The sequence below is a fragment of the Antrostomus carolinensis genome, unplaced genomic scaffold, assembly GCF_000700745.2.
Source record: "Antrostomus carolinensis isolate BGI_N321 unplaced genomic scaffold, ASM70074v2 scaffold11318, whole genome shotgun sequence".
NCBI lineage: Eukaryota > Metazoa > Chordata > Aves > Caprimulgiformes > Caprimulgidae > Antrostomus > Antrostomus carolinensis.
The window spans coordinates 1-23,558 of record NW_010333710.1 but is presented as its reverse complement, the minus strand read 5'-3'; the positions used below and the strand labels follow the sequence as shown (position 1 = coordinate 23,558).

General features: G+C 45.2%; 2 protein-coding genes across 2 annotated transcripts; one reads left to right on the top strand and one right to left on the bottom strand.

Moving 5' to 3' along the window:
• The first annotated feature begins 2,561 nt into the window (after positions 1-2,561).
• On the top strand, positions 2,562-7,947 carry UPK1B (uroplakin 1B). The gene is made up of 7 exons (XM_010173957.2): positions 2,562-2,630; positions 3,176-3,376; positions 4,932-5,006; positions 5,748-5,870; positions 6,153-6,332; positions 7,095-7,178; positions 7,809-7,947. The coding sequence occupies exons 1-7, from the start codon at positions 2,562-2,564 to the stop codon at positions 7,857-7,859; spliced, it is 783 nt and encodes a 260-aa protein (XP_010172259.1). The 3' UTR covers positions 7,860-7,947.
• An 11,333-nt stretch (positions 7,948-19,280) lies between these two features.
• Positions 19,281-23,555, bottom strand: LOC104529609 (rho GTPase-activating protein 31; the record flags this gene model as incomplete). Its single annotated transcript, XM_010173956.2, has 3 exons — positions 19,281-21,752; positions 22,623-22,933; positions 23,267-23,555. Coding segments are annotated over 3 exons (3,072 nt in total), but the record flags the coding sequence as incomplete, so codon positions are not given.
• Positions 23,556-23,558: the final 3 nt, after the last annotated feature.

The window sequence follows — 23,558 nt, the reverse complement described above, 5'->3', positions numbered from 1 at the left end:
GATGTTGTCATGGTTTTGGGGCATTTCCCCAGTTTCTCATTCATGATACTAGACCCTCTATGACAGAGAAGGGGCCAGACAAGGAGCTGCTACATGTGGCACAGGTGAATGAAGTGGACACAGAGAAACAGACTCCTTCAGTGCCGATCACTTGGAGGGAGAGAGAGATTTCTATACTAATAAGGCACTATCATGACACTTGTTCATTTATCGATTTACAGTAAAGGCTCTTTCTTCTGTTTTCCTTTTCCTGGTCTCTCCCTTTCCCCCGGCCATGCAATTCCATTGGACTTAGGTAAGGCACTGGAGAGCCTTAAATCGCCTAGAAGTTTGCCACTCTCCAGTTGATATATGTGTGGTGGTGACCATGTCCAGCTTTCCGCCCAGCTACAGTAGCCTAGGAGATGGGCTTGCCCCAGAAGAAGAGGCTTGCTTTCTCAGACTGGCATGCATGTAGTAATATTTGCCCACAGAGACACAAAAACGAGCTAGGTCCTGCCTGCCAGGGAGGAGAAGAAAGCCAGTTTGTGGGGAGGCAAGCACATGGGCTGGGTGGACAGCCCATGTACAAGGTGTGAGTGCTGTCATTACACTGCAGGGAGGTCTGTAGGAGACCCTACAGAAAGGGAAGGAAAAAGAGGTTCCTGAGATGTTAAGGAAGGGGCTGTGACTTTGTTAATCATGCTTAGTGTAATCTGTCATGCTAGCCAGATGGTACTCTCAGCCAAGTTATCTCCATGGCAGCTGGAGCAGACCTGCTTTTCCACGTAGTAGTCAGAGTTCATGTGCCTGCATTTGAGCAGGGAAGATTTCCTTGCTTTTTGGACTGCCCCCTGACTTGTGATGTCTCTTAGCCAGCCATAACTAAAGGTTTTTTGAAAATCTCTGGAATTTGCAGCATGAAGATCCATGAACCAGTCAGTGGTCTCCACATCTTTCAGATGAGTAGAGGACCAGCGACAGTCTCAGGTTTGGCAGACTCTGCAGTGTTGTATTGCAGACCACATGTAGCCAAACGTTGCCCAGACCCAGATCTGATCAGTGAGGCAGTTTTCTGTGGCCCCTGGGCATGCTGGTTGATCAAAAAGTTTGGATGGAGCTTAAGGTTGACCTCATGAGCCTCCTATTTTTAAGTACAGCTTTAGGTGTATTGGTCTGGCCTCCAACAACCTGGATGGGAATAAAAATGGCTTCTTACACTGGAAATAATGGCCATCCCCACTCATGCTATCATGCAAAAATACTTACCTGCTCTGCTTCTGGTGTAATGGTGAGATCACTGGAGATCTCTCCATGCCTCACCCTCAAACTGCTGCAGAAATGGTGGTAGGAAATTCTGTTTTTCCCTCTGTCATCATTGGAAGTCCTGCCTTCCCTAAAAGGACAGTTGCTGAGGAGGTCAAAGGTGGCATTGTTAGAGAGGTCCCACAATGCTCTACTCCTCAAGAAACTCCCCTTCATTAACAGCTGTGTCTGCTCTTATTTTCCAACAACTTCTTTGAAGAATCCCAGAGTCAGTAACCCCAGCAAGAGAAGGCACTAGTGCAGGTACTCTAGCAGAAGAGGGGTGTTCAAGCTGCTTTTCCTGTTGTCTGATCAAGTTGGGCCCACTTCAGCCTTTCTTTCACAGCTTGTATTTTCTTAACCACCCAGCAAATGCAGCTGTCTGGGGGTTGGGGTTTTTTCCCTCACCCTCCCCATGTACACACGCTCTCTGTGCCTTTGAAAGAAGGGCTTCATTGGTGCTGGCATCTGGGCTTGTTTCTCCAGGAGGTCTCACACTTTTGACTACTGCCCTTATTCTGCTCTCCCTGGAAAGGGATGAATCTGATGGGAGGCTCCTGGCCCCAGCCAGCAGGATATAGCGCTCTCAAGAATTTGGTGGGAATGCTACTTGGCCCAGCTCCTGTGAGCCAGCTGCAGCCTGAGCAGCTCCCTCCTTCCCCCCTTCCCTCACACCTGACTGGGAATGGGGGGCCCAGCTCCAATTCCTGGCATGGGGGGGAGATGGGTCTACCCTCAGCAAGGTGCTGCCAAGCCATGAGCCATAGGTATGCGTGTGGGATACATCTAAAGCACCATGGTTACCAGTTCAGTCCCATGGCAATGCTGGCCAACATGAAACAGCCAGCGGGGTGGATAGCATACTCTTGGGTAAAGCTGGCTCCTCTAGAAGAGCAGGGAGATGACAACACTGAACTTCTCCCATGTCCATCTGGGTGTAGCTGGTGTTTCTAGCCAGGTCAAAATGCAACACTGTGAACTGAGGTTTGTGTGGGTACTGTTGTGATAATGAAAACTTTACCCAAAAGGGAGCTGAAGACACTGACTGCCCCCAGAGTGGTCCCAGTCTTCTGTAGCTCAAGTGTCAGGGAGAGTTTGAGTTACCATGTTGACACCTGGGGAAGTTTCTCCTCTGAAACTACTATGAGTCAAGGGGTGGGAGGTGCACAGACAGGCTGGCAGGTTCTGTCTATCCTTCTCCTTCTGGGTGAAGCCTATTGTACTGGTCTAACTGAAGACTGTCTTTGGTATTTCTCAGGTTGCATGAAGAATTGAAGATGGCAAAAAGTCATGATGGCATACGCATCTTGCAAGGTCTATTAGTCTTTGGGAATGTGGTCATTGGGGTAAGTGAATTGGGACAAGTATGGGAGGAGGCTTCCTTCCACTATGACACTTCTAAAACAGCAGTTCCCAGACATTAAACCCCTCTTCACATGTGAAGTCCACGTATAAATAGACTAGTAAAGCATGAGAGGAGGGGTAAAGGAGAGCTGTGCTAGCTGATCGGTTGAGTGGCAAGGGGATAGCAAAGGACAGCAGGGACTGATCCACAAGACCAACATGAGTTCTAGGGGAAGAGCCCTTGCTGCTGACCAACATCTTTCCAGCCACCTCCCTCCATATAGTGATGGGAAAGGTTCTGTTAATTCTTTATTAACATTCTTAATTCCTAGACCTGACCTCTCAGGTCTAGGCTGAGTGAGTTTTGCCCTAAATTCTTCTGTGAAGGCACAATACAAGAGATGGTAGAGTTGGGCAGAGGAGGAGTTTGGTAGCTCCTGTTTGGCAGGAAGTTGAATGTAAGGAAAGCAGTCACCATCTTTTTCTGTCTCTGCTGTTTCTTTGGGGAAGCTTGATCTAATGGATTTCCCAAACTTGCGCTTTTCAGATGTGTGGCATTGCCCTGACAGCAGAGTGCATCTTCTTTGTGTCTCATCCCCATGATCTCTACCCTCTGCTAGAAGCCACAGAAAATGATGACATCTATGCTGCTGCTTGGATTGGCATCTTTGTTGGCTTTGCACTCTTTGCTCTGTCTATCCTTGGCATTGTTGGAGTCATTACGTCCAACAAGACCTTGCTGCTAGTGGTAAGTATGGCAAAGTTTGTCTACCCTTTGCTGCCAAACTAAAAAAAATGCTGCCTTAGTTTTCCTGCTCAGCTTGGTAATCACCCACTGAGCAAAGACAGTTTTTATTAGTGATGAGGAGCCTAAGGTTCTTCTTGACCATGGCTGTGATGTCCCACAAGGTGACTCCTGTGGGGACACATGCATGAGAACCTCCCAAACCAGACTGAGAGAATTAATAGTGATAGCCACAATGGAGGTTTAAGCTGACCAGCTTCACCCTGAAGCAATGCAGAAGCACTTGTGCAATCAGATGTAGCCAGGATGTGGTTTAGATCCTTGTTTCTCCCCACCCCTCGCTGCCTTTCAGCTGTCATGTACGATTCAGTTTAGGAGCTGATAAGTAATGACTTCTGTACGAGGCATTAGTATGTGTTAGTGTACCAAATATGGGTGCAATTGAGAACATTAGACATCAGCAGGCAGGCAGAAATTACTGGGGTGGGGACAGAGAGCTTTGGATAAGCCAAGGACAATGTTAAGATGTGAACAAATCTCTGTATGATTTCTTACTTAGTCCTTCAGGTTGATGGTGGTGAAACTTAATTGATGCTTGCATTAAATATGAGTTAAACTGAAAACTCTGGAATAGTCTCTCTCTTGGATTAATATGGGATGTCAGGGTGCCTGTTTTAAACAGCAGATACTTAGAGATGTGAACTCTTGTGCCAGGGAATTTGGTAGCAAACAACTAATGGAAGAGAATTCCCTTACCTCTGAATTTTGGTGTCTTGGCTGAAACCCAAGGCTGTGGTACAGGAGAGAAGAGAGGGTACAAGGGGTAGAAGCTGGGGTAAGAAGAAAACATGCTTTGAATCTGAGAAGAACATTATAAAATGTGGGAGGAGAAATAGAGGCACAAGAACTGTGAAAAGAGTATGGGAAAGGTTAAAGGAGTTGTGCTGAGAAGGAAAGAGAAACAGTGAAATAGACTATGAGAAATGATCCTCAGGATCTGTTTTCATGCAGGATCTTTGCTCACAAAGGAAGAGTGCTGAGGAAATCTGACAATACAAAATCAGAAGGATCTGAACAACACCTTAAATTGCACCTTCTCTTTCCCCAAAGTACAAGCTCTCCTACTAGGAGTGAACAGCTTCTTGCTGAAAAGCTTATAGCTGGCAAGTTGAAGTGGAAGGAGGAGACATGGAACAAGCATAAGTAGCCAATGAGATACAACAAAGAAAAGGACAAATGTTATTGTAGGACGTATCAGTCAAAGCATTTTCCACAGAGGCAGGTTGGTATTAATGCCATGAGGTTCTGATGAAATCTTGTCTGTGAGATGGAGAACAATTCCAGTCATGCACCTTAAACAAAGCAAATTGCAAACTGAAACAAGCACAAGGAAGGGGCTACGTGAATGTTCAGGGGAATGGAGAGGTCTGTGGAGACTAGGACAGACTGGCCTCCTTCGCCTTGAGCAGAGTTTCAGGCTTAATCTTGAAAATACAGAACTGGAAGAGACTACTTAACTGTTTCTCCAAGAGCTAACTCTGCTGTCTTTCTCCCCCAGTATATTATTCTGATGCTGATCACTTATGCATTTGAAATGGCTTCTTGCATCACGGCAGCGACTCACCGAGACTTCGTGAGTACTGCTTTCCTCATGTGTTCTTGTAACCGTGCTGGGACATGTTGCAGTCCTAGGGCACGCAGCTGTCCTGTTCAGTGTAGTAAATGGCCTATGTGGTGGTACAGTGTAAACTCAAAGGACTACTGCTGAGTTAGAATAAGACCCCACAAGGAAAGTCTCCAACATCCTTATTCCAATCGAGGAAATAACTTTCTTCTTTTTAACATAGTTTTGTTATTTTGAACATTTTAAAATGTTTACAACCCTGCAGTTAAGGAAATAATACTGTGGGTTAGTTGAATCATCAATAGAGTGTTTAGTCTTTCACCTTTAGTCTATCATACATGCAGAAGACAAATCTTCAGCATTGTCCCAGTGCTACTAGTGAAGGAAAGCTTATGCGGATTATCGGAGATATTGCCAGCAGGGAAAATGACTTGTGGTGCTTTAGTTCCAAGCAACATATCAAATGTAACCCATGGCTTTTGCACATCTCGTGTGATTTGACAGCTGGTAGGGCCTGCTTAGGAGTCGTCTCAAGATATACATCTTTGTTGCTCCTGCTCCTCAAATCCTGCTCTTTAGTCTCTTGTGTGTAAAACTGGGGGAGATGCAGCATTCCTGTTCGCTAGCAGGACACTGAAACAAGCAAACAAACCCACCACAGATAACATTGTATTTGCTTTACATGGTTGCTTATTTACATAGTTCCTGCATTCTTCTCTGTTTTTTTCTGTTTTGTTTCTTTTTGTGTAGCTCACTCCGAATCTCTTCCTGAAGCAAATGCTGGAGAGGTATCAGAAGTCAGAGACAGAAAATAACAATGACAAACAGATGGCTGAAGGGGTCACAAAGACGTGGGATGAACTCATGCTTCAGGTAATAATAACACTGAAAACTCTTACTAATTACTAAATGCTCTGCAACCCTGGAATTTCAAGTCCTCCTTGGGGCCATTTGGTAATAAAAAGTATGGCATCTGCCTTGAACCTTAAAGAAAGTCCTGCCACACTCCTCATTTTGCTTGTTTATCAGATGGCAGGCTGTCAAAGGCAGGCACTTCAAAAATCTCTCCCATAAAACTGTGGTTAATGCCTAACCAGACATGTGCAGGGCTGTGACCTGTGCCTGTAAAGACCATTCCCCTCTCTCCCCCTGCAGAAGAAGTGCTGCGGGGTGCGGGGGCCCTCCGACTGGCAGGAGTACACGTCTGCCTTCCGCATCACGCACAACGATGCCGACTTCCCTTGGCCGCGCAATTGCTGTGTCATGAATGCCAATGGGTCTCCTGTCAACCTCGATGGCTGCAAGCTTGGAGTCCCCGGCTACTATAACAGCAATGTAAGATCCTCTCTGTTTTTCCCAGTTAACATAAGTTGGTCAAAAGCACCTTGCTGGAAGGAAAGGAAACAGTGAATAGCCATCCTCCTCCACTGAAAGCCACAGGCATTCAAAAGCTTTCTGGAGGAGAAGCAATGCCTATAGGGTCCTGGCTATATTGCTGAACACAGGATAAGTCGTAGTAAAGGCTTTCCAGATGGAAAGTCTCCTAGTGCCACCAGTAAGAAGTGACACCTCCAACATGTAGATGGACAGTAGCTAAACCAAACTAAGCCAAAAGACGAGTGAATATAATATGAGTGAGCAAGTCAGCAGTTTCTCTTCCTCAAGGTAGAACTTTTCAGTAGACCACCTTGTCCTATTCAAACAGAGTTCTGGGTTACGACCATCAACTTCTGTACTAGCAAGCATTTCTAAAAGGCATTCAAACTTCCAAATTTGCCTGCAGCTTTTTAATTCTGGAGGTCAACTCTGTGTTGGCTGTGTTTGGTTGTATACATATACTTGGCAAGTGGATGGCACAGGAAGTTGTCCTTGAAGTGTCTGAGATGGGCCTACTTTGTATTTGGAGCTAGACAGCAGCTATCTCCAAGTTGTTAATAAGTACTGTAGCTCTGGTTTGTCTTCTGGAGACCGTGAGAGCTATCCAAATTGCAATGGGAGAGGACTATGCCACCTCAGTATCTCTCAGAGGTGGATAAGCTTGTCGCCTTGCAATGCAAGCTCAAAGTTGGTTTTGATTCATTCATGGTTGCCTTACAGGGTTGTTATGATGCTATTTCTGGGCCAATGAACACACATGCCTGGGGTGTTGCCTGGTTTGGTTTTGCCATCCTTTGCTGGACTGTGAGTACTGAATATTTGTCTTTATTGCCTCTTCTCTTTTCTTGCTATTCCACACCCAACTGGGTGGAGGTGGATGACAGAACTGATGCATTTAAAATGTCTGTAGATTATAGTTATTCATCCATCACCAATCTGCCTGTAGCCTGTTCCACTAACAGGACTACATTTACAAGTTCCCTCCATTCTGGCTTCCACAGGTGAGGAGGTAGATGGCCTTCCAGCTTGCTGTGGCCTGCTGCCATCTCAGCACTACAACACAGCAAACACAGCTTGCAGATACTTGTTTGTGAAGGGTATTGGATCACCCAAACAGTAATCATGACAGATAATTAAGTTTCTGCTTCGAAGACTTTGTGTGAGTGTTTTAAGTACCCAGGGTTCAGCAGCTTCATGACAGATAATCCCCAGCGAGCCAAGTGAGACAGTTAAATAGTTATGGCTGTACACAACTTCTTCCTTCATTATGAAGCTTCTGTGCAGATAAAAAGCTTTAAGTTTCCTCTACCTAAATGGACTTTGCTACCAAAAATTTCTGTTGCTCTCTCCTACTAGTAGGACTAAATGGGGCTGGGGAAGAGTTGGGGAGAAAGAAATGGGGAGCAGAGAAACTTAGCAGTCTTGTTGTTTCAGTTCTGCGTCCTCCTTGGTACCATGTTCTACTGGAGCAGAATTGAATACTGAAGGCCCAGTGTCCTCAGCGCTGTCCTGAAGCACCGTATGAAACTGCGTTTGTTTGTCTCCTGCTTCATTCTCCTTGTCCCATGGAGGATTTGAAGTTTTCCCACTACCTCTCCCATATATACTTTTGCCCTTCCAAAAACTTGACACACAGAGCTGATGACTCCAGAAAATAATCTACTTGTCCCTTCTTGTCCCCTTGTTCTGAGCCTTAATGCCTCCTGGCTGAGGCATTAAGGCTTGCACAATCCTTCTTTTACTGTGCAAGGAATCCCTGGAACATAAGATAAGAAGTGATCTGATTTGTTCTATTATGACATCAGAAAGGAAAATGTCCATATACACTTGCTCCAGAAAAATCTCTCTCTAAAACTCAGTTGAATGTAAATCGTAATGCTAAAAGCTCCAGCAAGAGCTATGTGAGCACAACTGTAACCTGTGACCAATAAAGACTGATGCTGCAAGGGAGAAGACTGCAGACCTCTCTAATATATTTTATTATTCAACTTCTGTTCCTGGTCTCTGTCATCCCTTGCCTTAGAATAAGGTAGATTCTCTAAGAGTTTAAGTGTGTCAGCAGTAAAGACATGTCTCAGATAAAAAGTCTGTTGCTAGTCAAGCCCAATAAAAGGCTAGCTCACTCCTCAGCAATATGCTGCCTATATTCAAGCCTACCTCCTGTCACTGATGAGACCACTGCATGTGCTCCTACCTTCAGAAGTGCCAGTCCAGAAAAAGCTCCTCTTGCTAACAAGCGACTTCTTCAAAAAGCTGTTATGTACTTCATACAAGACTTCACACGTCTACGGGCTAGAACTTGTGCAGAATACAAGGGGTCCTGTGCTGTAGTTGGCTTTGCAAAAGTGGCTCTCCCACACCCCTAGATTACTACGCTTCTTGCTTCTGCTACCTGCATGTATATGGTCACGTCCCCTGTGTACTCCCTTCCCACATCCCAGATCACGTAGGACAAATAATGGCAATGAGTAACTCTTGTAGAAATGCAAGCAAGGAGCTAACTGAACCAAATCCACTCCTTGCATCAGCAGTTACAGTTCTCACTCAGTTCAATAGAGGCTGTTTACTTAGGCCCAGACTGAGCTGGTGTCTTTCCTAGGAACACTCCAGCAGTTACATATGTCCTGTGAAATAAGCTCCTGTACAGAGCATTTTAAGGTGAAGCCTTTTCCAAAGGTGGTACTGGTTCAGGTCCTGACACTTGCTAGGTGCCTTGATTCCTTGGTTTTGTATATTCACCAAAACACTAATTAAAAAGAAGTGGAAGTGAAATTTTTTTTCTTGTTCAAGATTGTGTGTTTGGGAAGGGTAAATGATAAAGGTCTGTATCTGTGAAATCTGGGGCAGTGCAAAGACAGGCTTTCAAGTCCTGTAAGCCCATTCTGAAGATCTGAGTGCAAAGCAGCATGATGCACGGTGCTACAGAAATTCTGCAGCTGAATAGTCCCTCGCTAGGGTACTGGGGGAGAGAAAGAGACAGCTCCGAGGGTGAACAGCTTGAAGAAGAAACAGGTCCCTGCAACATAGAAGGGTTTTCCTTGGGTAGCCTTCGTGGATAGTTGCACACCTGTGCAAAGGTCTCTTGCTCAAGTTATTTCTCAAACTTAAGTAACTCTGCAAAAGGGTGAAAGGACTGGCTATGGGACTTTCTAGAGACTAGCAATGCCTTCTGCATACAGATGTGGCTGGAGATATGGCCTGTTGGAAACTTTAGGACCAGAGAAGCAGGTAATTTCAAATATTTTTCTTCTCTTGTCGTTTGCTTCAGACCCAGAGGTCTCTTCCTTCCTGCTACATGTAAACGTGGTGTGATAATAGCACTATGCTCGATATAGAGAAAATGCTGCAGGACTTTGCAGGAGAAGAGGAACTGCAGTTACTTTGAAAATACTATTGCAGTATTAACTGCTCCAACCAGTTGCAAGTGATACCACTGACCTCTTGCACAAATGCCAGCTTAAGCCGATTAAGTTTGCGTTCTTCAAATTTGCTTTCTGCTTCTCGAGTCTTTCCCTCATGTGGCACATTATGATTTAAGTTTTACAAAAATAAAAGCTGTGATGAACAAGTGATCTGGGCAATGGTGGATCTATGCAGAAGTGCCAAGCATGAAACAATGCATCCAGAAAAACCCAGCTTTATGCACCTGAACTAAGGGGGAAGAAGAAGACTGGACTGATGGTAGAATAATGTTGAGCAGGCTCATGAAAAATCCTGCACAGCTTTTTCTGGTTTTTCAGCTTCTGAAGGGTGATTCCAATCTCTGCAAGTTCCCTACCTGGGATGCCAGGGGAGGGTGAGGAAGGGATGGAGTCCATGACAGGAATGGTGGTGAACTGGTTCACATGTTGGCTGAGGCTTGTAAAAAAATCCTGTTCATTCTCAGCTGTTTGGATTACTGCCTGAAGGTACGGATGTATGCGGTTTTCAGAGCAGGCAACATGCACAGATATACAAAAACTGCTGAACTAAGACAGGATGAAGAAAAAATTCTCCATGTGGAAGCTGTGTGGTTTGTTTGCAGATTTGCTCTGTGTATTTCTCCTTTGTAGGTGTGAATATTCACAGTTCCCTCCTGGCAAAAAAAAAAGCATGTTTCAATTCTCTGACAGATTTACCAACTGTATTTTTAGATTATTAATTTATTGTAATATTCCCAGCTCTGAGAAATCAGAGTCTTGCTGAGAAACATCCTCTATTCGTACTTGACAGAGCAGCACGGTCTCCAAGCCAACAAGAATCCCAAACCCTCAGCTGCTCCCCTCCTGTACACACACAGACACAACCTGATGTCTTTCACATTCTAAATGTTTGTGGCGGCCAGCACTGAAGGTCTCTGTTCCTCCAGGCAATGTGTGTCACCTTTGTGTACTCTGTGCCATCCCCCCATTTTTCCAGCAGGTTTTCCTACTCATTCCTCCTTTCCCCTCACTACTTCTTCTTCTGCATAACATCTCTTTGCACAGATTCTCTCAGGCCCTATTTCTCCTTACCTCACTGGTTGGTGTATGACGTACAATGCCCACTATGTGCCATGCTTACATCTGGCTACCCACCTCACTGCAAAAACCAGCACCAGGCTGTCTGTGGCATTTGCTCTCCTCTGACTCAGATGATTTATTTATATATGCTCACTGCCCTGGCATCCTAGTTTTTCACATTCCTTAAAACAGGGACTTGTGCCAAGCAAATGTTTATTGGGACCAAGTATGACCTAAAACTAGCTCATAAATGAAGCCTCCTTCTCCCACCCTTGGCAGCCCTGTCCTCTTTGGCAACTGGGGAAAGCCTCTGCAACGTGTGGTATGCTGGGAACCTCCTGCAAGAACTCTCTCTGTAATCTCAGGCATCTATCTTTAAGAGATCCTGCTGCGTGAGGAGTTGAGGATAACTGCTGAGGGTTTATCCTCAACAGGAAAAAAAAGGTGAGGGTTTTTCTGACTGTGTTAACTTGCATGCAAAGTGAAATTCCAGCGTAGGTCAAGGTCACCTGCAGTTCTTGCATGTTCACTAGTTGAGATAAACTCTGCAAGAGAGCTAAGTGGTGGGCAGTGAGCTGCTCTGGCTACCCAGAGCTGTTCCTGACTGTGAGTGAATGCAGGATTCAGGTTTGAAAACCTTCCCTCTCTATTTTTCCCAAGGCAACACTCACCTTTAACAGGGTACTGTGGCTGACAGACACTGGAGAAGGTAAAGCCAACCCACTTCAAATAATCCCTGCAAATAACCAGCCCAGTCTTTTTACATCTCTCTTCTGCCTCCACTGTCTGACCCACAATGTTTAAAGCAAATTATTGCACAATACAAAAAAAAGGACAGTAAAGCAGTTTGTGAGCACCTGTCTTTTCTGATTTAAACTTCTGCCTGACTCTTACAAAGGAGGAGGGAAAGAAGTTAACTGATATTTTTCAAACTGGTTCAACTGTGTCTTATGTCTGGGTTTGGTTTGGTTTGGGTTTTTGGTTTGGGTTTTTTGTTGGTTTTGTTTGGTTTTTTTCCTTCCTTTTCAGGTTTTACTTATCTGAAGACTTCCCTTGTTTAATAACCATCATGTGTGTTATTCTCCTTTCTCCAGCTCTGGTCATTCCCATGTTCCTGTTCCTTGTAGTTCATTCTTAAGCAGCTACTAAGCTTTCTTTGAAACCATTTCCTGTCACTGAATTCAAATATTTCCTGGTCTTTTCAGATAAGGGATTTAAATTATAGAGAGATATGTGCTCCCTGTAGCAGATGTGCTTATGGGAGAAAAGTGCATCACATAATTCCTAGGAATTTTCTAGGTTTGCAAAACGTAGTTCACCTTGCACTGCAGTTTGCAACTAAGACATGAGAAAATAGCTACCCTTTTTTGTTATGGAGTGAACCAGATGTTCTTGTTTTAACACTCATACTGCATTTAACTTCTGGGGGTATCGTGACTTGGCCAGTTCTAATCTTCAGAGCTCCCATTAATTTGTAATCCTTAACTCTGAAACTGTTCATCCTTTACCCTTGTGGTGAGACATGTTCTTTGAAACGTTTGTCCTGCTCACACAGAAAATGAAGTCAGAGATCTCACTGCTTTTCTCTGTCTTGTCCATTATAATCTTGTTCTTTTTGCTGTTGTTCGTGCCTTGTGCCAGCTTGGCCTAAGTCTCCCCCACCAGGCTAAATTTCCTTCCCTGCACTGCCTGCCTTCCCTTTGCTGCCAGTTGACCATTAGCTCCATCCAGTGGGATACCAGCTAGATGTGTCCTGTGTTCCACAGCTGGTGGACTCATATGCTGCAAGAATGATGCACGACACCGGTATCAAGTCTTCTTTGGCACTGGGTTAGATTGTTTCCTGGTTAACAGCCAGTTTGGGAACTTGCTTAACCCCGGTTTTGGCTTAGCTGAAAGTATCCAAGTTGTTATAGCTGTTGCTTCCAGTACAGCCTACACAGATCTATGTTCTGAGTCAGACTTTCAAACTCATAGTGATGGGAAAGTAGGCAAAAGGAATTGGCTGAAATTGTGTTCAAGCACTTCCACGTGTTTAAGCACCCTGATTTAGCGCACAGTCCTGAGTGGAGCATGACCAGGTCTGCCGTGTGCCTTTTGCTTGATTTTCATAACTGTGGGAATGCTGGGGGGCAGTTTGAGATTCTCCGCTTGTCTTATGGCCAAGTCATTGCTAGACTCTGTGGCACAAAGAATATAAAAATACTGTTTCTCATACAGCACTAATAATTGGCTATGACTAACAACAATTCCAGAGTTCAACAGACATGGTTTTCTCTCCCACTTTGTGTGCCAGTTGCCATGGTAAGCAGGAAGCACAACCCAGGCTTTTTCCTAAAGGGAAACTGAAGTCATGAAAGAGGTAGAAAAGGGAGTCAAGCCCTGAGTTCAGCTGCTGAGTAGGAAAAAAAAGGTATTTCATTTAACCTAATGATTCATCTGATTTCTAAGGGGAACAAAGAGCAAGCTGAACTGCAGGTATGCTCACTGAAGCTACAACCACAAGAACCCCTGTCTTTTTTTCCAGGGTTGAATAACAGAAAGATACTAATAATATTCACTTCCACGCTATAGCTCAGATACTGAATCAATGATGGCACTGCAAGAATCCAGAGAACCAGGAAACTTAATTTGTAATCTTTTTAAGTTCTTGCTTGTCCTTTACAAATCAATAGAAATGCATACACAGTGCACCAGAGGCTTCATAGTTAATTCTCTTGTTCCAGCTTGGCTTCCCCTCTGCAAGCACTGGGATCCCAAAGTATTTCCATACTCTATTCAGCATTGCTCTACATTATCACAGGCAAGGCAGAATTCTGAAGGAGATATGATAAATGGGAGGATGTGGTTGTGCACCACTGAAACTTCAGCCTAGTAGAACTAGAAATGGTAAGAAAAAAGATGAATTTTACCCTCAGAAATTTTAGAGCATTTCAGATAATGATAATTCTACAGAAGTCTCTAATCCTTCATTTCATTTTCAGAGCTGCAGAGCAGCTGCAGCCCCCATAACCTCCAGTTATGGGATCTCCAAAGTGTGTGATCAGGCCCTAACCTTCATCCCCACAGTGAAAGCCCAGAGAAACACAGCTTAGTGCCCTGGCCATTCACACAACAAAAAAGGGGCTCAAATTCCATGTCAGAGGAAGACAAATGCATTCGCACCGCATTCATAAACCAAATCCAGGAAAAAGAAAGTGTTTCAAAACATCACTAGGGCACAGGTCTGTTTTTATAAAAACTCCAGTTTAATCTCATGGCTGAGACCTGGCAAAACATCTTTTCCTTGTGGTTGTTGTTTTTCTTTCTTTTTTTGAAGCAATAAGGCACAAAAGCAGGCAAGTCCACACAGAGAACAAAGCTTAACAAAAATACAATCCATCAGAGCTAGCAAGAGAAATAATCACAAACCAGGGCCAGTGGGATGGGGACAGTCCTTTTCACAGTGTCTGACTTCCAGCCCTTCCCTTGACCTGGCAGCAAATAATATTTTAAAGGGGACCAGTGCCTGTAAGAACAAGATCTAAGTTCTGGGCTGCTGCATGGAGCCCTCAGGAAGCTTTTGCCTCCTGCCATCCTTTCTTTCCAGGGCTCTTAAAGTCCAGCTCCATCTCCAGTTGAACTGAGTGGCAAGCTTTCCATTCCTTGCATGGAGCAGAATTAATTATCACCAAGCCTTTACATCAATTAGGAGCAAGCAAAAGCTAAACAAAATAGAGGTCAGTTACAGCTTCTCCCCATCCCTAAAGATTACTTTTTTTTTTTTTTTTCCCTAGAGATGGAGAGAAGCAGAAGGGACAACTGAAAAACCTGGGCATGTCTGAAAGATAACATGTATGTTCCAGTAGACTGTTTCCATTTTCAAGGACTGGGGAGAAGCTTGTGGTGGAAAGCTATGTCAGTCCTTACACTCTGGTCTCCCCCTGATCTCGTTCCTTCTCTCCCAGGACAAGATCCTGCTCAGGAAGGCAGATTCAGGCCTTCTGCCCACCACAAATTAGCCAGAACTAATTAGTTTCTCCTCTGTGGACAAAAAGCCAGTTGATCTCGCACCCTCAGTGCTACAGAAGTTGCAGCAGAAAACAGTTCTGTGCATCAGCCCAAGTTTTACAGATATGCAGGATTGTATTTAGGTAGTTCCTTCATTTTAATTACATTTCCTTTTTAATATATTTATATAGAATGTTCTTTATATATATATATATATATAAATTTAACACAATATTCACCACTACAGGCATTTCAGAATTCATAAAGAATGAAGAAAGACTTTGATTGCACCATTTGGACTCTGGATGGGCAAAAATGTTGCAGGGCTTTATGGTCGCTCTCTAATATAGACTTCAGTTCCCCTGAAGCTCTAAAGGTGAAAAAAGAAGTGCTTCAATCTTTTTGAAGTGATAGCATGGGATGGACAGCCCAGAGGAATGTAGTTTATAAAGTAAAATACAACCCTCCTTTCTGTCTTATCTCCTGCCAATAAGGCAGTTCCCACATGAGCTAACTTGATCCACATCCCTCCTTTCTATCAGGGGATTCTCATCTTTGCTGGCCCAACCCTTTCACACTGAGCTACACTTAACAGAAGCTGCACAAACCCCCTGACTACATGGGAAGAATTAGTGACATTTAGCCATTTGTCTCCCATTGGTGAAAGTCCAAAAGCAATATATCCTGGTGATACCATATCATGACTGAGACTGGGGCCATCTGCAAACTTGGGAATAGCCTTTACACTCTTCACACTCTCAGGAGAATCAAAATGTACTGAAATGATCCTTGTAGAGCTACAAATGTTGTGCCAGTCTGTTTAAGAAGGTTTTTTTCTGTAATACCAAGAAAAACCAACTTAGCTGTCCTGTACACAAAACTTCAAATTCTAGGCCAGACCCATCTCATAAATCTGATCTATCCCTCTCCATCATGCTTCAGAGGGAAAAAAAAAAAAAAAAAAAAAAAAGGAAAAAAAACCCAAAATCCTTTCTTAAAGTTATTTGTGTTTCAGGGTTGTGCTGGAGGGCAGGAGTTTGGTATCCACAATGTACCACTGCAAAATCCTTAACTTTCCAGTCTCAGGTTCAGTCTGCTACTGCAGGGTGGTAGAGGACAACTTAAGTGCTCTGAAGCAAAGATGACTTCAGATCTAACTCTGAAGCTGACCTCAGGAATGGCTTAGTAAAGTTGGATCTCAAGAAGCTCCAACCACACACTCAGCACCATTTGATGGGAGATGGTTCTGTCTTCTGGCTCTGTCCAACTATCAAGCTCTGGTCCTTGAAGCTGACTGCAACTATCAGTAACAACATGGATTCATCATCAAGCATTAAAAATTCTGCAGAAGCCTGAGTGTGGAGCTGGGAATGGTGACACCTGAGCACTGGTGCACCTTGCAATGAGACAAGTACTCTCAACTCTGCAGGATCTGGGGCTTTATCTCAGCACTCTTGATACAAGTTCACTTGTGACCATAGAGCTACAGTGATGTGCCTGTATGAAGCCAACTTGGCCAGGCTCTTTGAAGTTTGATGCACCAGCTGAAGGCTGGAGGTTAAATTCTAGACAGAGATGAGATTGAGCTACAAAACAGAGATGTCATTACAGAATCTCTGCTTAATTAGAATCCAGGATCTGAGTTCAAATTCTGAAACATCTTTAAAAATTATAGTCTGTGAGGCTGATCTTTAATATTAAGTAAAGATTTCTAGTAATTTCCTCTTGCAGGAGCTTCATCACTTATAAAAGTGCTATTACTTATTGGAACGCTGTTAAGAGTTGAGACAGTGTATTATATACAAATTGCCAGACCTCATTTCTTGTTCATAGATCGGCTTATATGAGCATAAAGAAGGGGGGGGAAGGAAAAAAAAAAGAAAAAAAATGGTTTTAAGGTGCCAAGGTTTAATCACATTCTCTTTTTCTTTTGATATATTACTTTGTGAGCTTCATTGGCTCAGTTCCAGATGCCTTAGCAGTCAAAACTTCTAGGAACTGAGAGAATATAAATCCCTGCCTAAAGTAAACTATTTTGTTGATGCCAAAAAAAACCTGGGCATCATTTCCACAACTTTTACGTTCTGTAAAGCCTTACCACAATACCTTGTATCAAACCTTCCCAAGTAATTTACCATTACACCACCCATGGTGGTTAAAAGCTTTCCCATGAGGCAGTAAAAAAGGCATTTGGGTGCTATGTAAATGCAGTGCAGAGCTGTGCTAACCATGAGGACTGGCAATCCCCTAGTTTTAATGAGAGGCTGCACAGGTGTCTTATCATCCGGGAGGAGGAGAATACAGTTGTCATGAAGCTGCATATTCTGGACCTGCCGTCCACAGCTTGCCCAGGTAAAGCATAGGCTGACATCCATGAGAGAACATGGACCTGAACAAGAACTCCAGGCTCTTGTCTGGTTTAATATTCTTTCTCAACAAAACTGACAGCACAAACTCTGCTCTGTTTCCTCTTATATGGTGTGATTGCACAGGTGAGGAGGACAATGGGGAGGATCAAAGACTGCAAGTGGTGACAAGGAAAAGCCCTCTTGTTTTTTCACACTCCCTTTGGATATGGCAGGAGAGCATTCTACTGAAGATACATTCCTTGCATTTGTGGGCCCAGAGCTTCTCAAAAGTATTCTGACATATCTTCCCTTTAGCAATCAAACTGTGCAGAGAAAGCACTGTACAGCCTCTGGACCCTCCAGCCACAATGACACTAATTAAGTGACACATTCAGTACAGACCAAGAGCTTATAGGTTGAGTTTGCTAACAGGAAAAGCCCTAAAAATATATCCATTGGGAAATTCTGACTGACACTCCTCGTGGTGGCTACAGCACTTCCTACCAGATGCTCAGTTACTGCTTAACCTATAACACCCATCCAAGGGCCTACCAACTCAGACATCTCCATGAACGATGGCCCCTGAAAAAGTACCATTACAGGGACAATCTCAGCACTGGCAGCAACACCTGTGTTCCCACCTCCTCCATAGTCACTTGTGACATTTAAATCATAGAGACAGCACGGGCTGTACCACAGTCATATACCAGGAAATAGATGAGCCTGCGGTTAATATAGAGTTAGAGGCTTTATAAGGAAGCTTTAATTCTATTCCCGAGGCAGCTGTTGCTTATATGAACATATATTTGCCTGGAACAATAAGAGCCTTTTAGGAGGGAGTTTAATTCACTTCAAATCCCCCTCTCAGGATATTGTTCATGATTGTTCTGCAGTCCCACAAATCATCCTCATCACCATACTCTTAATCAATTTGAAAGCATTGAGGTGCAGGGAGATGACAACCAGCCATGCTCTCTAAAAAACAGTACGAAATCACAAGGAGAGGAAGTTTAAAAGAGGAAGAAGCACCTGGGGACATGCCACACAGTGGCAATGAAAGACCAAGGGTCAAAGATATGTCAGCCAGGGTGCAAGAGGGCAATAGCCCAAGGACATGCAGATGGGAAGATACTCTTGCTTTTATTTGCTGTTGACAGTGTGGAGCACAGATGGAGATAGTTGCAGAGGTGTCATCTGGCTTTAAGCAATGATGAAAATAGTTGATACTGGCCTTCGTTATGACCATAAATTTGCTTTCATTGATACCAGCCTGAGAAATCTCTGCCGCTGGACAACCAGCTACACACTTATTCCCCAGTCACACAGATCTTGTCTGCTCAAGGAAGGTGTGGCTGACCACAACAAAACTCATGAGCTGGACTTGGAAGAATAAAAGAACAACTAGACATTTCCTGTACAGCTACTTTCATTCCAGCCATTGCACATGCTGGAAAGAGCACATCTTTAATGACAGAGCTGGAGGCAGCATCTTCAGGTTGTATGTTGGAACATTCCTGGGTATCTCACACCCTGTGTGACTTGCTCGTGCCAGTTTCACCTTCCTCCTCAGCTATCCCCAGCCTCCTGCACTGTTTATTTACACTAAATCAAACAACAGAGAGGGATAGGCATGATCTTTCACTGGTGGCTGGGAAACAATGGAAGGAGGTCCCAAACATCTGGACTTACCTCCTCAGCAGATGTTGTGCCCCTACACTCTGAGCTGAAGTGCTTTGGAACAGTGTTTCCTCCCAGCCCTGTTTTCTAATTATACCAAGATTTATTTTTCCTATTTTCTAGGGGGAGGATGAGACTTTCCTGGGGCTTGTTAGACAATGAGTATGAGGAAATGCAAGTTCCCTGGGACTGGCTTACAAAAAAACACACAGTGAGGGACTAGGCAAGGGGGGAAGGAAAAGCAAGACAAAAAGACTATGACCCTCTGTAGTAAAATGCTTTGCAGGAAACTGTAAAGGATTCAGGTCCATCTTGCACAAAATAGTTATAACAACAGCAAAATGGCAACAGAGTTGGTCTTGGGCACTCGCATCCCATCCACCACAAAAAAGGAATAAGAGAAGCAGTTGCTATTCAATCTGCCTTCCACTTCGTCCATCCAGAATCACGGATCGCCTCTGGGGCTGGTAAAAGCAGCTGGTAGAGGTCTCCAGTCTCTGGCCATTCTTGGGGATGGTCATTTTGTTCCGCAGAGTCACCCCCTCAGGTGTTGTCCGAGGAGTCTCAGACAGATCACCACAAATGGGGCTCGAAGAGGTGGTCTGAGTGGGGCTCCTAATGGGTGATAACAACACCCTGGAGTCTGCTGAAGAGGAGGGGTGGTCCATAATGGGGAAAGGGGGACTGAAAAGAATCAGACTCTGGGGCCTCCCAGGCCTAGATCTATAGGAAGGCTTGGAGAACCCTGATGGTCTCTCCATCTTTGAGGACTGTGGGTTATCTCCAGCTGTCTCCCCCTCAGAGGTGCGCTTTCGGCGCAGAACAGGGGCATCCAGAGCAGGGTGGTGACTGGACTGAGATGACTCCAGCGAAGAGCCAAGGCTGCTGTGCCAAGGACAGGCTGAGTCCTTTTGAGCTGGGTCACTGTTTTCTTTCTCTGCTTTAGCTTTCTTCTCTGTCAATGGGCTCTTGGGGGTCTCCAGATGGCTCCATGCCACCCGTTGAGTCTGTCTGACGGTGTGCTTGTTTTCCACTTCCTTCTTCTCGGCTGGCAGAGCAGCATTCTGAGCTTGCAGGGGCTGGGGAATCTGGGTGTACTGAATTTTAGGTGGTATCACAGGCACTGCTCTAGCCTGGCACATCTTAATCATGAAGGAGGTCCTGACTGCTGACACGCTGACAGGGGCAGAGTTACGACGACCAGTGGTGGCATGGGCCACTGCCAGGTAATCCAAGTCTAGATCCATGTGGGTATTAAAATGAGACCCCCAGTGGACGCCTTTACTGGCAGCAGGGCAGGCAGTTGGCAGGGATGGGACAGAATCACTGGTTTTTACTTCCTTCTGCCCACACAGGAGGTTACCAGGGGCAGAGGGCATGGACAAGCTCTCAAATGTGAAGAAATCTGGGGCTGGAAGGAGTGAATCCAAGTTGAGAGACGATGGCCTAGTCTTCACTTTGCGAGGTGTTTCTTCACCTTTATTACTCAGCTGTGACTCAGTGGCAGAGCACAATGCTTTTGTAACAGTCTCTCCTCCCAGGGCAGTGTCCTGAGACATAGAAAACTCCTCCTTTGTATTCTTCACCTGTGAAGAACTGCCTGGGCTGTTTTGGTATGGTAAAGACAGCTCAAGCTTTGAGCTCCAAGGGTTTTCTTTGCTTACATCCGCTTTCTTTTCTTCTGGCTCTGAAAGAGGGATTCTGGAGGGTCCTTCTTTCTCAGCTAGTCCTTCCTCTCTGCTGAGGGCATACCTGAGCTTCTCAGGTTTCAAAGGTTCTTCTGGAGGACTTGTGCCATTCTCATCTTGCTTAGCTTTGCCCAAGCTAGAGGAGGAGATGGGTTGTGTTTTGGGCAGCTTACAGATCACTGGTAGAATGTCATTGCATGGTTGCTGCTGGTCAGAGGCATCTCTGAATGAGAATGGGATAGTCCACAGACTCATCACTGTATCTTTACTGTCTAGGGAGAGGCTGCGACTGAATCGTGGTCTAAGAGAAAGGCCTGGCTCTGCTTTCTGGCTCTGTGGCTGAAACCCCTGTGTCATCTTCTCCTGAATGTCCTTAAAGGTCGGGGAATGGAGTGGGCTTGTAACCCACTGGTGATCCTCCCACGGCTCCACAAGTTCTAAACTCTGCACATTATCTGTCCAGGTGTCCTCATCATCCTGGTCACCAGCATCTTGAGTTCTGCTAACAGCATTGCCCTCCTTCAGCTCCTGGATTCCAGCTCCACTCAGCGCCTTGGAGGAGAATGTGTCCCTTTCATCAGCAGACATTATGTCAGGCTTCTTCCTCTGAGTGTGGACGCTGGTAAGACCATCCTTTTCCTTCTGCAGCTGGCACGTGCTATCTTTTTCTCTCCCTGACTCTGGACATGCTCCTTTGGAACAAGAAAATTCATCACCCGGGGCAACCTCATTAAATTCTGATTGTCTATGAAGCTTCCAATCCAGTGGAGGAGTAAGACATTCTCTCCTGCTGTCCTCCACCACTTGGTGGTGGTTCTTTGAAGCGGCTGTGACAGTTAGAAGAGTACCCAGTTTGGGTAGGGCTGAAGCACAGCTCTGTGGTGCAGCCACATCAGACTGGCAGTTTTGGAGGCTGTCTTGTTGTTCCATGCTGGTGGCACCAAATAAAGGCACCTGAGTTGCTGTCTGTGGTGTTTTGCTTGCAGATTTCTGCTCAGGTAGTGTTGAACTCTGCCCTGAGACAGAAGAAAAACTATCTGTTTGTACTGAAGAAGAAGATTCAGAAATTTGGCCTGTCTTGGGGACAGCTGGTGGCAAGAGCAAGAGCTCCTCTTCAGGTTCAATAATTTTCAGTTCCTGCTGTATCTCTGGCCACAGTGGTTCTAGAAGGGCATTCACAGGGTCCTCCTCGGTCTGAAAAAGAGAAGAAATGCCATGACCTGTCAGCTTACAACTTATAAGCAAATAACCCTCCATTTTCCTCAAAGAGCGCTCTTACAATAGACAGGCTCCTGGATGAACACACTCATGAGTACAGGAATATACACATGCAAACTGCTACCAGTCCAGGGAAGGAAATTAGTCTATAAACAAATGAGTACATGGAGGAGAAGATCCGAAGTGCAGCCAAAATGAGGCCTGGACAGATGTATTGAAAGAGCGAGGTGAATGAGTAGCTGGAATGTCTCAGCCTGTTTCTCAGCTCTTCCCATTCAGGCTCACTTGGCCTTGCCAGAGGATCTGCATTCCCCAATCACACACAAACTGGAATGAATAATCTGTTCAAGGAGCTATGCCAGCAGATCTTTAAATAGCTGTCTAGAGATGAGTATCGCTGTAAGATACTCGGTGAAAAAGTTCTGCTAGAGATACAGAGGAGGCAAAAATAATAATAATTTAAAAAAAATAAAATTAGAGAATGGAAGAAAAAAGGACTGTTCAGGCTGTCCAGGACAAATGGGACAGTAAAAATAGCAGGGGAATTCAGAGACCATGGGTCAAAATACTCAGACATCCGGACAGTCTTGCATCTGGAGATTTTCAGAGCAGACAGATTGTACTGACTGCAATTGTATAGTTACAGGAAAAGAAGACCAAAATGGGACAGTCGGTAGCTCTGTAAAGAACATGGTGGTGTTGACAGAAGTTAAATCAGTACATGGTCAGTTCTTGACCCTGCTATGCCTAGGTCATAGACTGAGTTTTCATGACTACGGACACACAACGAAACTTTAAACAACCTCCCAGTCACCATCATCTTTTTTCTCATGCTTTCTTCCTTACCACATCTCTTAAGCATGAGCCTTCTGTCTTAGCTGTCTCAATCTCCTGCTGGCCACAGTTGCCTTCTGAGGGGACATCCTTCATCTTGAGCTGTCCTTGCTCAGCCTTGTCTGCAGGGAGCGGCCCTGTAGGAACCTCTGGGGTTGATGTTTGTTCCACGGCGGGACTCTGCTCTGAGGACTGCTGAGGGCTGCTGGTGCTGCTTGTGCAGCTACTTTGCCCACATAACATCTCCTGATTTTCTGCTGCTGGCTGTGGAGCTTCTGAGGACTCAGGTTTTCTGGCTGCCACCAGTTCCTCAGGGTGTGAGCCTGGATCAGAAACACAAATGAATGGCGTAACTACTTGTGACTGAAAACATGTGCCCTGAGACAAAGTTGTGCTCTTTCAACCAATGCCAACTAACAAAGCTAAAGACCTCCCTCCACGCACAACAGGATGTTGCTGGGAGGCCACCCACCTCCCCAGTCTCATTACTGCAACGACCACCAACCTGACCTGCTACCGTCAACACCCACCCTGCTATAGCTTGGTCTCTTTCCAGCTGCAAGAGCAGGCTGGAGCAAGCTCCATGCTGTCGAGCTGCAGGCCACCTCCAGTAGCCTGACAGAGGTTCCACATCCCCCTCCTTAACACACTTTTACCTCTGGATGGTGCCGTTGGCAGGGTGGGCCCCAGCTGTTTCTCCTTCCTCTCTGGCACCTGCTCTGTCCTTGTGTGGGTCCCTGCTTCCAGGGCAGAGGGGCTTGTGCTCTCGGCCACCAGGGAAGACAGCTCCTCCAGGCTGGAGAGGGAAAGCTTCTCCTTGGCAGGCACGCGGCAGGGCGTGCTGTTGGTGCTGATGACCGCGGATACCCGCAGCGGGACAGAGACGGCAAAGGGCTCCGAGATGTTCAGGGCTTTCCTCTGGTGACGAGGGGAGGCCTCCAAGGGAAA

Coding starts and splice junctions, on each gene's coding strand:
- UPK1B (XM_010173957.2), top strand. CDS start 2,562: ATGGCAAAAAGTCATGATGGCATACGCATCTTGCAAGGTCTATTAGTC. Junction 3,377..4,931: donor ACAAGACCTTGCTGCTAGTG/GTAAGTATGGCA, acceptor TTTCTCCCCCAG/TATATTATTCTGATGCTGAT. Junction 5,007..5,747: donor CAGCGACTCACCGAGACTTC/GTGAGTACTGCT, acceptor CTTTTTGTGTAG/CTCACTCCGAATCTCTTCCT.